Below are 16,250 nucleotides of genomic sequence, written 5' to 3'. Positions count from 1 at the left end.
GTCGTACGTCGATGGTCTTGATGGTTCCTGCGTCGCTACGTGCGGAAGTCATGGGATGGATACGAATCGACGTCACTCACCTCACCGAGCGCCTGGCAGAAAATCACTTTGCCTTCCTCCCAGCATCATCCCAAAGGTTACCCCCATGCACAGCCGCTTGCCACCCTTCGCAACGCAAACCCCCTGGTCGGCAAGTGGTAGGTCTTCGCATCGACGCGCCCAGATGGCGCCGGTCGCCTAACTGGGCCGACATGGGAAAAGAGGACACCCAAAACCGAAGGTAACAGCAGCTAATGTGTTTGTAAATTATCGGTATCCGCTACTTTACGGCGTAGATGACGTAGCACTCGCATGCTGTTTGATGCTCGCTGCTTAATACTGATTATACTAGCGCGTTAGTTTGACGCAAAACTTGATGTATCAGACCCGTCTTGTTCTGGAGGTCAACTTGTACGTGCTTCATTTTATTAAATTATTAAACTCTCCCATTTGCAAAAATCCAACATGCAATTTGCATGTTTTAGGAAATCATATTAACACTTCATTACTTAAATATAATCATTCTGCATCAAGCAAACTGAACAAGTTAATTAAAATTCCTTTCGTTCTGTTAATTATGCCCTCCAAATCCTAAACCAACCAGAACTATTGAAAACTATCCATTTTATAATATTTTTCTGCGATAAATGTCATGTTTTTCTTTTTTTAAGTAAATACAAATGTAGTTTACTGTTTTGGTAACAAAGAACACTAGCTTAGAGACCAAAACCCAGGTTGGACATTTTGGTGAATCCTGGAAAATGATGACTGAACAGTAGAGTATTAGAGTTTTAATCGCCATCGGAAAATTTTAAGCTTCCATATTTTGCACCCTGCCTTTTATTCGTTTAAATTTTGCTTTGAATTTCTACAGTTTAGGTAGCATCAAATGGTAACATCATTTTGAAATTACTTTCGTTTATTACGTTCGCGTTTTTACGTTTCTATCCTACCCCATTCAGAATTCTCCACCTGTCAAGAGTACGGCGAAGTACTCACTGCCTAGCTACTCCATTCCGAATCCCGCCCCCACCCACTTTCCCATGGCTCAATAAGCATCAACTGTCACCGGATCGATTTTTTCGTTCGAAATACATTGAAAGTTCATGGTCTTAATTTTCCCAGCTCAGCTTCACTCCCTCCCTTAGCCTCTTGTCCATTTACAGCAAGGAATTCTTCCCCCCTCAGGTCACCTGTTTTTCCATTGGGAAAAATCTCGGCGACCCGACGGACGCACAACGATTTTTTCCAATTATTTTCAATTTTTGTTTACAGTTGGCATTAGCAATACGGAACACCTGCGCAAAGTTCCATGTAGATTTTCCTATTCCTGATGCCCTCATTCTGGTTGTATTGTTTTTTTTTCAACTTTTCGCTTCATTGTAGTTGAGAGCACTTGCAAAGTTTTTGCCATATCAATTCAAACCGTTAAATGCTTTGTTTTATTTTTTGTTTTCTCACATTGTTGAAAATGCGCCATCAAAACAATAGCTGCGTCCTGTTTGTAGCCATGGTTTTAGACATGCATTACATTTTTAAGTGTTTAAATCTTACAAAATTTCCTTGCAGCTTTCTGCATGTAAATATACCGTTTGGCTCCATTGGAATTTACGTTGATGGAGCGCCCTACTTGAAGGTGAAGGTGAATATTATCGAAGAATAATATATTACACACTCCACTTATTCGTGTGGCTCGGAAGTGAAAGAGTAACAGGCAGTACGTGAAATCGAAAGACAGTTTGAGACGAACTTCAACCTATCCATGTCAAAATCAGCATTTTCTCTTCCATCGACAAAAGAATGGCTTATCATCACGTCTTTCACCAGCGGTTCACCCACATGACACATTTTGCTTTATTAGGGTGCTTCACTTACTCGTCCCAGGTTTCATTTCCCCAACATTTGTTGCTGTAAATGCCAGCAAAAAATTACCACGTTTTTGAAAGTCTTCAAACATCAAGAAGAAGAGTTAGAAGCATCAGAAAAATATAAAAAGTCACCTTACCGTTTTACTGATAACCCATTTCCAAGCCATGTTCGAGTGAATTCGAGCTGGTGAATATAGGCGGAATAGTTAAAAAGCCAAGTCGGAGCGGCTCATGTTCATCTGCTTCCTTGGCGTACACCTAGTTGATCTGTTTTTCTTTGATCTATTGTTGTTAATGTATACATATACACAAGCAAGATAGTAGTACAACTATGGCACAACTAAAGGACTCACTTATAGTAATGAAACATTGAGTAATAGACGACATTTGTGATATTAAACAAACCAACCACATGCATTTGTATTGTTTATATCCCATGTATGGTATGCCCTGCAGTCCTGCAGGATAATATATCTTTTCTGCTTCGTGAACTCTGCTCGGCTTATTAATATATTCAAAGAAAAGATTCGAATTGCTAATGTGTTCAAAAGCTCTAAGATTTGAACGCTAACGGTTTGATTGAAAGAATATAACGGTTTTAGCTCATCGTTCAGTTTAAGTTGAATACAGGATAATATACTTTTACATATTAATTAACCTTGTAAACTATACTTCACACGATGGACAATGACATTAAAAATCAATGAACTTAGCCGCAAAAATGAATTTGAAACAGAGGAGCGGACTGCGCTAGGTCTACCGAAAAAGAAAGTTGTTATATGAGTTGTTATACTCGTACTTTTCTTAAATAAGAGGTACCCACGGCACCGCACACGTCGGTTGATTAGTTAGGCTATTATTAACGGTCCACACAACGGTATAAATACTCGTAGGTCGCAATTATCGAATGAATAACCCACACACTAGCTTGAATTTAATAGTTACAATAACGGCATATTTAAAATGGTTGAAGTTTCATCGATTTCTCCGTATTGTAAAAACCTGGCTGTATAACTTTTTATTAATACACCTTGACATATGTCGCTAACATTGAATTACAGTAGAGACTAGCGAATTTTAAAAAAAAGCATTTGAACACTTAATTAATGTTTCATTAAAATAATTAAACTTATTGCATGGAAAGTTTCAGAATCACCGGTTTAGTATTGGAACACAATATAAAATAAGGTTTTTAGTGTACACAAAACTTCATACAAATAATAGTCTAAAATATATAATTGACTAGCATGACGCCCTCCTGATGCTCGGTGAAGAAGAATATATATTATTATTGCTCTTTTCTTTTACAATAACGGCATATTTAAAATGATTGATATTTCATCGATTTCTCCGTGTTGTATAAACCCTGCTGTATACAGGATTCGACTCAGAAGTAGTGATGGGTTCTCGGAACCGTACCCACCGCCCGGAACCGCTTCCGAGCATCTTTAAAACAGCTCCGATTCCGGTTTAATAAAACGTACGATTAACAATACGGCAACGTCCGTCATACCTCAATAAATATAAAACAGTATAACCCACGATTCCGTCCGGAGCCGTCCGGAACCGTCCAGAGCCGCGAGTCGGCACCCGGAGCCAGCTCCGGACGGCTTAAAAGAACATAACGGTTGAAATTAATCATGCAATTTAGGTTGAATGCAGGTTAATATACTTTTCCATTTTAATAAACCTTGAAAATTATACTACACTGGAAGGACAGTAAAATCAATGAATTTGGAAGAAAAAAAAGCTCGGACCTCAAGCAGCTGCTAAGTTTGTTTACCCTATGATTCGCCATTTATGATAAACATAAACATACCCAAAAACATAAAAGTGACAGCAATTACGATATTACCGGCCGGAGTTATTATTTAACTGCACGGATTGCCTTATCTATGCACACCTTGCCGTGTTCTCAGGCAAAACCTGTAATAGCCTCATATCTATGTGTAGGTTTTACGTCTTATGTTGTCATGTCTTCATTTGCGGTTCGTGAACAATTGATTTCGCTGCCGTGGTGTTTACTCTTCGGACGCAAAACAACAGGATTGCAGCTCTGCTATGGACTAGCTCACTTGTTTGTTTAAGAGTAAATACGTCGTTAACATGTCCGTAGACAGAAATATTTGGATAAAATCTACGGACAAGACTAAAAGAAGGAAATTTTCCGTTGACAAACCGCGAATGGGGTTCGCTCAGTGTGTGTAGGCGCATGCATCCATGGTGCGGCGATTCGGTGCACATTGTGACACGCATACAGCGACGTGTTCAACCATATCGAGATCGTTTAGTTCATCGTCAACGCAGTACCACGGTTGTGTCCCTGACATCCGAGTGTTTAGTAGAGTTTACTCTCGTACACACAGTGAAATCACAGCTTAAGCAGCTAGAAAGCGCAAGAAAACACAAAATCGGAAACAAATTGTATCGTGCACGTTTTAAAAGACCAACTATATTGAAATCCGTAGCAGTATCGCGTCGGACGCTGCAAAACGTCATGTCCAAGCGGCAGCCATGACGGATTAGCAGATGAATTCACAATAACATCAGACAACAATAAAACACATCGACTTCGTATTGAATAGCTCGGCAAAGCCCGAGCATTTCACCAGCTTTTGGTTGAACAGGTAAATTTAAAGCAGAGTGGCCATCAACCATTTATCGCTTCAATTATATCGACTTGCTTTTTTGTCAGTGTGTAAGAATTGTACCATACTAGCCAGTAGGCAAAGAAAACGTTTGTTTATATGGTGGCGTAGGATGCCAAATATCTACCGTATTTTGAGATAAAATATTCGTGGTTCCGTGTGAAAGACATCGAATTCGTCCCGCGCCAGATTTTTAATATACCCTTTGCTAAAACGCTGCGTCCATTTTCTTTTCTTTTACTTACTACTTTTAATTACTTTTCGATGCTTTCGTTCTACACCTTCGCGTTGGTCCCTAGTGTTCTGTTATAGATGTACGTGTATGTGTTCAAATCTACGCATTTGCGTGTCCAAACGGCTGAGGTGGGGGTTTTGTGACAGACATTCTGAGTCGACAAGGATTGTGTTCCGTTTGTTCATTCACGGATTGAATCGAAGGATTTTCATTCATTAGATCCAACATATAGAACATATTGGTTAAGTTCGTCTTTAAATAATTGTCTCCACGACCCCAATGCGAGGGCATGTTAAATTCCGTTAGCGAAAGAATCATATACTTTCACTCTCAGCCAACTGGTTGGCTTCCACGTTTTGTTAGGGGTGCCTGGGGTAATACGCACCCCTGAGGCAATACGCACCCTTTCCCATTTCCCTTGAACAACGAGTTTTGGACGCGTAAAACGTAGTCACCCTGTAAGATCAAACTAAAATATGGTCACTCTGTGAGTTTGATAGCTCTACATCAACAGAAACACGAAATAAACGCAAAACAAAATCATTCTCAGCTCAGACAGATTTGTTATAACGTACCATTCTTCTTCTTCTTCTTTAGGTATGCGAGTCGGGGTATATCCTCCTACGCTAAGTCGAACAATTTTTCCCTTACTCGTAATCAGAGGCGTACTGACTCTGTCCGAACTCCTAACAAGGGGCTCGTCCTTTAGGACCGGCTATAATAGCCATATGTCCACCCGCCGTCCACGGGAGGGATAATTCCTTCCGATGGTCAGGACACAAAAACTCGTGGCCCGCTTGATTGACTCAAACAGCACGAGATGTGCGGCAGCTAGGATTTGTTTGACGTGAGCTCCAGCTCGGCGTTACCACGTATCTTTAGAAGATTTCCCTGACGTAAAACAAAAAGGAAACCACGTCCACTGCTATCAATCCGCTCTGATGCACCGCTGAACTGGAACTGGACGTACCATTCCGCTAAGGAATATTAAGTGCAAAACCCGATATTTACCCACGAGAAATACAAAATGTAGTGGCTTGAGAATCAGTGCTTAAGACTGTTCATGAAAATTTCGGAAAGTATGCAGATTTACTCATATTTTAGTTGAAAATGTGTTCAACTATGAATGGGTGCAATATGCACCCAGTATGTCGGGGTAAAATGCACCAGTTTGTAAACAAACTATCTTTATTTGACGGTGGATGTTGCTTCTTTGTTGTGGTGCGTATTGCCCTTTGTTGTGGTGCGTATTGCCCCTTTGTTGTGGTGCGTATTACCCCTAGCAAAGGTGCGTTTAGCCTCAACCAGATACAGATCGATCAAAAATTGAACTTTTTCGAAACTGAAAAAATTACGTTTTTCTTAGCAAAAAAAAAGCTACTAAAATCAACAATCAAGAGCCAAGTTGTTAGAAAATTTTATAGTTTTCCTCAAGGGGTGCGTATTACCCCCTCCCCCCCTACACCGTTGGTCGTAGGTACAAATATAGATGCTCTCCTTTTTTTCATGCACCACCAGCAACGTCGACAGTGCTGGTGCGGTGTCTTGACGAACATACATATACACGTGAAATGGGTTGTCATGAGATACGTTTCACATCCTTTGCTCTTCGTCAGTGTATTGGTGCAATGTTTTTGTAGTAAAGTGAAAAAGAGAAAAAAAGTCGACCGCTCATAACGTCTCCGCTTACTTTGTGCTGAGATCAGAAATATATATTATTTAAAAAAGTGGAAAAAACACGTTCAATCCTGTTCCGGCCATGTCGGGGCGGGTCAGTGCTAAGAAATTATAATAAGAAGTCGTCGAAACCGGGACTCAAGAAGTCACAACGATTTTAGCGGTCCCCCCAAAGTATCTTTCGAAAATATTGTGAGTGTGATCTTCCGGCAATTCGTAAATAAAATTAGTGGACATGTTAACTGATTAATTGTTATGGTTCGCTGTAAGCAGCGTTTTCTCGAAGTTATGCTCCTGCTTTCCGTGGCTTTTTTCCATTATTTTTAACTTTAAACGTATGATGTTGAAACGAGATTGTGAACAACGCAAAGGAATCCATGTTTGCCGACCCTGCAATCAACGCACAAACTGGAAAGAATATAAAGAAGCAATGATGCGCTCCATTCAACATTCAACCGTAAACGGCTACGATCAACCCTTCCATCCATCACATTAAAGCGTGCGATTCAACATCCTAGAAGTACGTTATCCCTCACCACCTCGACGGCGTGGGTTCGAATCCCAACCGAGACCGGACCCTCCCCTGTACGAGAGGACTGACTATCCACGTACAACAGGGAAACAAGTCTCGGAAGCCCTTAACGGGCAGGCATGGCCAAGAGGTCGTTACGCCAAGAAGAAGAAGAAGAAGAAGAAGTACGTTATCCAGTTATCCCAAAGGTTACGGACAGAATTTTCTTTACTCCTTAGGAACTTTCAAGCGCTTGGAAGAGTTTTCTTTGCCGGCTTCGGTGAAATTTTTGCATAGACGGATGTGGTAAACTGTTGAGAATAAACGGAATATTTTCTTTCTTTTTAGGAAGCAAAATGGATGTTAGCTGTCCGCAGCAACTCTGAAAACCAAGGAGCCGTAAAGGTCAGCTATGTACTAGCGACCGGTATGGAACTTTCCAGCCGAGGTGCAAACTAAATGCTGAGGAAAAACTTTACACCAAAAACACACGGGAAGAGTTAAGCATCACCCTGAGTTGCAATGAATCTTATGGCTGGTCGGGAACGTAAGGAACCCCAGAGCGGCGTAGCACAGCATCGGACCAGTCAGTCGGAATGCGTACGTAGCCGTTGTCGGTTGTAAAACGGTTTCTGAAGGAGTAGACAATCGCATTCTCAGGAAGTTCACCGTACTGTGGTCAAGATTCAGCTGAAACTGACGCATCGTTGTGAAAAATACGTTGTAAGCGCAAAAGCAAGCAGTAAATATGTCCAAGTGGAGCAAACCCCAGGGAGTAGTCGTCCCGCTCGAGTCGCTGTTGAAGGAACGCCGGAAGGAAAACTGTCCGGCACCTCGTCGTTCGGCAGGGCTGGTCGGCCGCTGGGGAATAACTAGCTTCACATCCATTCGCAATCGGGGCTATGGTAGGTGTACCGCTTATTATTCTTATTTTTTGTACATTGTTTTTTTTTTTGGTTATAATATAACTCTAGAGCCTTCGCTGTATTAAAAATAATCTAGTAACTGGTGAACAAGTAGTGAGAATTTGTCTTACCGCACTGTAAAATATTTTGATCTCTTGCACACAGATAATACCGAATCAAACAAATATTAACCATTCTTTTCTGCTTTCAAACCGGATCGCAGTGGTTGACTACGGAAATGTTAATCCGAAAGAACCCAGTCTGGAGCTTGGCGCGGGAGCCGGCGACTCTTCAGATGCCATCTCGAATATGCTCGGATCATCCGTGGAAGAACCGGCCCGACCGCGGAAGTTCTTCAAAAGTCGCAATACCGTCCTCCCTCCCCCAATGCCACCCGGAGACCTACAACAACACGGTGGCTTCCTGCCGCACAATTCTCCCTTTGAGGTCGCACAAGGTGCGGTGGCCACCGATATGTGGAACCACTCGAGCACGACGCCTCCACAGCACTTTTACCAGCAGCACCAGCTACCTCTGTCGGCGGCTACCCCGCAGGTCTCCCCAACCGGTCCACAATCGGCGAACGTTGGTGGGCTGCTGCACGCCGGGACAACCGATGGAATGATGACGTACGGTGCACCACAGCCACCGATGTTGCCGTTACAACCGGTGAAGGAAAAAGCACCACGGAAGAAGAAACGAGCCTCGTCCGAGGTTGCTGCCTCTGAACCAGCGGTGAGTCGTAAACCGGTAGGTAGACCGCCAAGCAAGAAAGAAAAGAAAGAGAAAAAGCCAAAGCGGGCACGCAAAGAAACAACGGAGGCGGGAACCATCGACGGGATATCATCGGCTTTGGGAGGCACAGAAGCAGCGGAATCGCAGCCGAAGCGCAACTCATCCCGCATCCGCAATCGCGTCATCAACTACAACGAGGATGAAGATGACAGTAATGATTACGAACGAGCCAGAACGGTTACATCCCGGGCACAGCCAACTCAAAACACATCGTCTGATCATGGGTCCACTCCGGATTCATCGTCCCTGCAAGCGGCGTCGAAGGAATACTCACCACGACAATCGTCTTCCGGTGATGGTGACAGCGAATCGCTCTCATCTAAACCAGCCATCGCCACGAGTTGCCTACCTTCCCCATCGATATCCGAGCATCGTCCAATCTTATTGCGTATCTCCAAGGTAGGATTTCAATTTATTTCTATTTATAATTTATGTATAGATTTTGTTGTTGTATAGCGGGAAAAGGGAGTTGTGCTTTCGTAGCGCTTACTTTATATTATCTATGCTTTATGAATCATTTTTATTATAGAAACCTAATTTAAAGAAAAGTCTGAAAAACGTGATTTCAATGCTATAGGTATTAATTTTTAATTTTGCATATCGTTGCACTTGAATTGCCTGTTGGCTTAAGGTATTCTATTCAACGAGTTATCAAAAATAGAACATGTCTAGGTCTAAGCTAACAAAGTTCCTTCATCCTGTTGCCTTCTTTTAAACTCACTACACGGTATTTATGATGTGCAGTACTTAAAGGCGGAGTGTGTCGTGAAACGTGTTGGGAATACTTGCTAGCGCCATACATTGTAAGGCTTCGGCTATGAGTTTTCACGGTTTGCGATGGTGGAACATCTTATGAACAAAAGGAGCACGTTTGTGACATTGTTATTCACAATTGCGCTTTAAAGGGCTGGACTATGTTTGCCGCCAAAATTGCACGCTCATCGCCCATCGTGATCCCTTCCATTTATACACACACTGGCAACCGATGCCATATGGAAGCCATCGCAGTTCACGCACACAAGTCCCGCCGGGTTAAAGTCACCGCGGACCGTACTACGAACGAAGGGCTAACGGCATATTTCGGTGCGCCCTTTTTATTTACCAGACGCTGTCAGTTCAGGTACGGCCATTTAGTCCCTTGACAGACGTCATCTGGAGTGAACGGGCTTTAAAAGTAGGCTATCTCCTCAAGTTTCTTTGGCTACCTCAGATAACAGTTTTAAAAATGGTATCGTATATGCTTTAGAAACGAAAGGTATTCAACCAAGTTCATATTTGTTCATTGATATTAACACTGTAAACCAGCTTAACAACTCATCCGATAGCAGCATTGTGTGGTGCACTATTAACAGAGCAGTCCAAAAACCCGATAATAAATATCTTCTTTCGAGTGCTCAATATTGCAGCAGAGTGTACAGTGGGTGATAACATATGAGTTATACATATGCCAGGAACAATTGGACCTACGATTGGTTGTACACACACATGTGCATCTAGTGAAGACGTCTATGAAAGTGGCAATGAAATTATGTCGGTTAATGTTACAATTTACCATAATTTTCTGGTAAGGTTACGGATCTTGAATAGTTTATTACCGCTGTTTATAACTTTATCAGCTAATACAAACAACTTCCATTGCCAAACGTAGTAATGTTAAAGACAGAAAAGTTTCCCATCCGATATAACAAAAAAAAACATAACTTTCTACAGCTAGTTTTCCCCCGGAAGATCTGTAACTCGTCCCGTTCGTCATACAATCGAAGGCAGTGGTGGCATTGTGAAAGAGTTGAGCCATTTTTGCCGCCAGAAATGTTTGGCCATCGACCACTGTAATGCCACTGCCCGCACACACGCCAACAAAAACTGCCATGTGTACACATCGAACATTAGTTACATTTGGCTGTAACTTCATTTACAAGACGCACACATCTGCAATCTGTATGAGTGCGTATTATCGCTTGAGATTGTCATAATACAGTACGGGTCTGTTCAGGTTTCATGTTCTTTTAGCTGTCAGACTTCAACTGGAATGCTTCATTTCAATAGTAGGTCATCTCTTCTACATTGTGTTTTCCTTGCTACGATGGCCAATAGTGTCAACAGCTGGTACCGTGCCAAATGCTCCCTCTAGAATGCTCCAATAACGCATAGCTCATTGCGATCGATGTAAAACCTTTTTGCTTACCGCATGTTTCGACAAGTGAAGTGGCCTATTTTGAATGCATAGAAATGCAGTTACCCATATCTTCTTTACTGTAACACCTCTATTGAATATTCCAGGGAACGTCGATGCTGATAACGGACAACGAAGAGCCACCTTGTAATAATCAACAACAGCAGCAACAACAGCAGCATGTACCGGTTGAGGATGCACCACCGGGAGTCGAGGTAAATTCGTCCGAGTCGTTAACAACGCCGAAATCGACTGGTGGTTGCTTGAAAACGTCGCAGCAAACTGGGCCTACTGCATCTACTTTGGAAGACAATCTCTCCTCGGCACGGCCGGTCGCGTACGTTTCCTCGTGTGCTGCCGGTTCCGATGCCGGTTCGGTGTCGAAGTCGGAATTGAAGATAAAAATTTCGCTGGGAGGCAAACCGTTGATCAGCAGCACGACAGGTGCCGGATCGGGTGCGAACACCGCCAGCGTGGGGGGTAAGCTGAAGGAAAGCAAGAGCAGCAGCAAGTACAACTTCAAGAAGCGGGCGATTGAGCGCGAACGTGCCCGCCATCATTTGTCTTCGAAACGGAACAAGCCCGCGGACGTGACGGCTGCGAGCGAAGACACTGCGCTGGAGGACGAATCGGGCCGACGTTGGTTCAGTAGCGAGGCGACCGCAACAACATCCACCACGACAGCAGTAGCCGCAGCTTCAACAGCAGATCTACCACCGCCACCACCACCACCCGTGTCTTCGTCGACTGTGTCCAGTCCGAACTATTTCTCACAACAGCAGCAGCAACAACAACAGATACGGCCACCATCGTCGGGTGCGGTGGTAGCGGGACCTTCGGTTGGCGAGACGACTGGAACCCGCGCCCCACGGCACAGCTTTCCCCTACCCGGTACGGACACGTACGAGGTGTTCCGCACGCTATCCTCGCTATCCGGTGGGGATGACTTTGACTCCCAGAGCTCCATCCTGGGCAGCGCGTCATCGGATAACACGCCTAAGCACACACTACAGGAGCCCGGGGAGGACTGTCAGATCATTCACAGCCGCGGCTCAAGCGACTGCGGCAGTGACCTGGAGTTGTCGCAAAACAGTTCTACCGCAGCAGCACCCCCATCGGACGTATACTCGGAGGGTGAAAACACGCAGGATAACAACCAATCCCATCACCAGCAGCAGCAGCTGAACGCATTTGCAACCGCTACACCATCGGTTCCGGCTGTCGAAGTGGTCTCACAATCGGCCCCGGCAGCCGCCAACGAACGCCAACAGCCGGAGGAACGGGTTGAAGTGCTGAAGATCAACCTAGCGCAAGCGACTGGTAAATTCGACGACGCTACCGATAGTGCGCGTCGCGTTACGCGTAACAAAACGAAGCATCTCACGGAGGACAAGGAGCAGCAGCAGCAGCAGCAGGCACCTGCAGTGGAGCAGCCTGCGAAACAGCTCACCCTAAGAGTCGGCCGAGCGGGGGGTCGAAGTCGCAAAAACACTAACAACAACAACAACAATGTGATCGCCAGCAGTATGAGCGAAAAACGGTCACGTAAGGCGCTGCAGCAGGAAGAACCGGATGCGGAGGTAGCCACTTCGACGCCGCTGCCCGAGGTGAACGATATCGCCGAGGTCGCCGTGGCCGAGATTGACCGAGACCACGCGCAACAAGCGTGCAGTGAGGGCGTTGGGGCTGGTAGCCTTCGGAGCGGTTCCGATTCGCTTAAGGTACCGGCAGCCAGCGCAACCAAGCCAGCCGCTACGCGTCAGTACAGCCGAAAGAAAAAGAATGTCGTACCGGTAGACTACGCTGCGATGGCCGATACTACCGGTGCGCCGCAGGAGCTGTCGCTACCGCAGACTTCCACGGCCCAGTGTCCGCCGTTGGTGACCGCCTCCAGCACAACCGGTGACATGCAGGAGGATGTACAGCTGCGACAAAACGGGGCCACCCGTTTGGTGGATCATGCGCCAATCGGGCCGGATGCCGTCGGTGGCGCTGGAGGAAAGCGAGAAGGTACGATCGAGCCACCAGCGCTGGCACCCCCGGCTGCACCGATGCGCTTGGTGCTGCAGAAGAAGGGCACAATCTTCAAAAGCCGACCACTGGTCGGTTCGGCGGTCGGTGGGGCGGCCGATACCAAGAAGCGACACGTCTACAAGCACAAATGGGACGACAACGGCAACCCACCGGCGGGCGGTGTGGACGGCGGTGCGGTGAATGGGGTAACGGCGGCCGGCAGTGGCACGGGCGCTAGTGTTGGTGTTGTTGGTGGTGTTGGCGTTGGCGGCGGTGTCGGTGATGGCGGTGCCGAGTCGGGGGTTTTGTTGCAGGGTCTCGCGGTGGCTGAGGATGCGGTGGGCGGTGAGAACACCGGAGGATGCAGCAACGGTAGTGGGATCTCGTCCGCCGGAGGCGTTGGTGCTGGTTCGATTGAGTATGACAATGATTTCGATGCTGAAAGCGCACCGGTCGCAATGGCGTCTCGCTCGAAACGGTTGCGGACCGGTTGGACTGCGGTCGCTGGTGGCGGAGGTGCGGTGGCCTCGGGCGGCCCTGGGCTTGGCGGTAACATCGCTGGCGGCACGCACGCAGGGGGTATGAGCAGCACTGGGAGTGGCAGCGCTATCGGTAGCCAAGGTTCGTTCGGTCACTATCAGGAGTGTGATGTGGACAGTAGTGGCGGCCACCAGCACCATGACGAGCCGGCCGGTGGCGGTGATGAAAGCGGCCGGATGCGCTGTGACCGGAACGCCAAGCCGTTCTACACCATCGTGCGCAACGTGAAGAACTCGCATCAGATGCAGGAGATCGGCGAGTTCCAGGAGATGGACGACGACGTCGAGTACATCCTGAGCGCGCTGCAGCCGGACAATCCCGTCTCGACGCGCTGCCTGTCGGCACTGCAGCTCGCCACCAAGTGTATGAAGCCGGCGTTCAAGATGCACGTGCGGGCGCACGGTGTGGTGACGCGCTTCTTCAAGTCGCTCTCGGATGCGCACCAGGACGCGAGCCTCGGTCTCTGCACGGCCGCGATCATGTACGTCTTCTCGCAGGACAAGCTGAACATGGACCTCGACCGGGACTCGCTGGAGCTGATGCTCAACCTGCTCGACACCGACCACCGCTCGGACGCCGTCGGCCATACGCAGCAGCTGCAGAAGATCCGCCAGCGCGTCAAGGAGCTGTGCGAGGAGATCAAGGGCGTCGGCAAGGCGGCGAAGCACATCGACACGGAGCGTGTGACGGCCGGCTCGCTGGCGATGGAGTCGCTGCTGTCGCTTACCTCGCAGCGGGCCGGCGAGTGGTTCAAGGACGAGCTGCGCAACCTGGGCGGCATCGAGCACCTGATCAAGACGGTGGCCGAGTGCTACGAGCGTGTCCCGCCCGGTCAGGCGAGCGACTGGCACGAGGAGACGGTGGCAAAGCTGCGCAAGATCGAGCGCTGCCTACGCGTGCTCAACAACGTCAGCCTGCTCAACCGCCAGAATCAGCGCTTCCTGCTCGAGCACCGGGACGGTCTGCTGGTGCAGGTGCTGGTCAAGATGTACCGCCAGTTCGACGCGAACCTGATGCGCTACCCAACCGACGATGCTAGTCCGAAGGAGAGTACCGGCGTGGTGCTACGCGAGCTGCTCAAACCGATCCTGCACATGCTCATCACCCTGACCCACTCTTTCGACGAAGAAGGTACGTTCGCGCGCGTCTTGTGATAGCACTAATTGATCAAATCATTACCATTTCGTCGTTGCAGCTTACGGAGCCCACCTCGTCGGCAAACAGCCGGACGTGATCAACATCACCATGCACCTGTTGCTGCAGATAGCCGAGTGCGTACCGCATCGGTGCGTGTTCGATTTTCATCTGCTGGTGCTCACCCTACTGCTGCACCTGGCACGCCCAAGCCAGCACAACCGCCAGCAGGTGCTACTGTACCAGGATGCGCAGACGGGTCGCGGAGGCATCAAGGCGCTGGTGGAGTATTTCGAAGAACAGGAGGAAATGGCTAGGTAAGCCACATACCCTCTTTCTACGTGATGTTTCTTCAATTCACTATATATTCTTTCACTTGTTTGTTCACGCGCAGTCATGCAGAGGCCAAAACGAATGCCATCCTTGAGACACCGGCCCGGACCGTCGACGCGGAGGACGCCGAAACGAAATGTAAGTGCGCCATCGTCCAACTTCCATACCAATGCCCTTTGCTCACCTCCTTTCTTGATCAACTAACGTTAAATGCTAATGTCTAATAAATATGTTTTCCAGTGATGCAAAAGGCCGAACATCATATGGAGCACACGTACATGGGCAGCCACGTATGCATGCTGATCTATCACTTGGTGCTGGACGAGCCCGTCCACGAGCACGTCGCTCGGTTACATTTGAAAAATAACGACTTCCGGCGCATGGTGGCGGCACTCAGCAGATACTACGAGTTTCTGAACCTCACCACCAACGTAAGCAAAACCAGCATCCAATGCTCCCCTTTCTCGCGTCCTGAACAACCGTTTCTTTCCCTTTTCCCCACACACGCACATAGGCGGATGCGGAGAGCACGGCACACAAACGTCAAACGAAGGACGCCATCGACTATCTGAGCCGGTTGGATGGTTGCGAAACCGCCGGAGGTGGAGTGACGCGCAGTGGAAGTGAGACAACGGCCGCACTGCCTCATTCACTAGGGGAGTAAATCCAGCCCCGTAAGCATCCCGCCGGTGGCCTCTCTTAACTTCTCGTCACTAGTGCGATACGTTTAAAATGAGGTGGATTTGGCACCGATCGAGTGAGTACCACTCTGTGCGAACGTTAATTTATGCTTCCGGGTCCGTCGGAAGCGGCTGTAATTGTACTGGTTGTACGGTATTGGTAAGAGGGACGGTAAAAGGGTACACCGGAAACATTCAAACTGTCTGGCTTTGGGGTCAATTTTCAAGTGCTTTCAATTGATAACAACCATTTTCGCTGATCTTATTTATGCTCCTTCCTACAAAATTCATGGTTTATAAATTCTGAGTTCTTTCAAATTGACCGCAAAGCCACGCATTTGTTCTTTTCCAGCTTGCCCCACTTACTATTTGTCAAAGTGTATGTTTTTTTTACGCGGACAACTCCGATCTGTTGCGGGTGTTACAGCCTTTACAAATCAACGGGCAACTCTCGCACCAGTATATTTTTCTACTTAAAAGGCTACGTTTGCTTACCTTTATGCTTACCGAAAAGCACTTGGAGTTCCAAGCAGTAAGCATGTTAAGTGCTTTACAGTAGGCTTGCTTCGTTTGACGGTTCAAAAATGCTACTGCAATTGTCTGTTGATTTGTAAAATCTGTATCACTTTTACGTTTAATCTCTTACGACTTAATTATTTTGAAACAATAAATTTCCAAATCTGGAAGTTTTGTCCTCTG

At 46.9% G+C, this 16,250-nt stretch overlaps 1 protein-coding gene across 2 annotated transcripts; it reads left to right on the top strand.

The window, feature by feature from the left end:
• Positions 1-3,912: 3,912 nt before the first annotated feature.
• On the top strand, positions 3,913-16,250 carry LOC131269467 (protein wings apart-like). Of its 2 annotated transcripts, none has more exons than XM_058271836.1 (8): positions 3,913-4,534; positions 7,327-7,883; positions 8,107-9,077; positions 10,959-14,535; positions 14,600-14,855; positions 14,933-15,009; positions 15,112-15,302; positions 15,386-16,250. In XM_058271836.1, exons 2-8 carry the CDS (start codon positions 7,727-7,729, stop codon positions 15,533-15,535), a joined length of 5,379 nt encoding a protein of 1,792 aa, XP_058127819.1. In that variant the 5' UTR covers positions 3,913-4,534; positions 7,327-7,726; the 3' UTR covers positions 15,536-16,250. The 2 variants fall into 2 exon arrangements, with proteins under 2 accessions (XP_058127819.1, XP_058127821.1); XM_058271838.1 differs by lacking the exon at positions 3,913-4,534 and adding an exon at positions 7,063-7,163.

Source organism: Anopheles coustani, chromosome X (assembly GCF_943734705.1).
Source record: "Anopheles coustani chromosome X, idAnoCousDA_361_x.2, whole genome shotgun sequence".
NCBI lineage: Eukaryota > Metazoa > Arthropoda > Insecta > Diptera > Culicidae > Anopheles > Anopheles coustani.
This window is presented reverse-complemented; position numbering and strand designations above follow the sequence as displayed.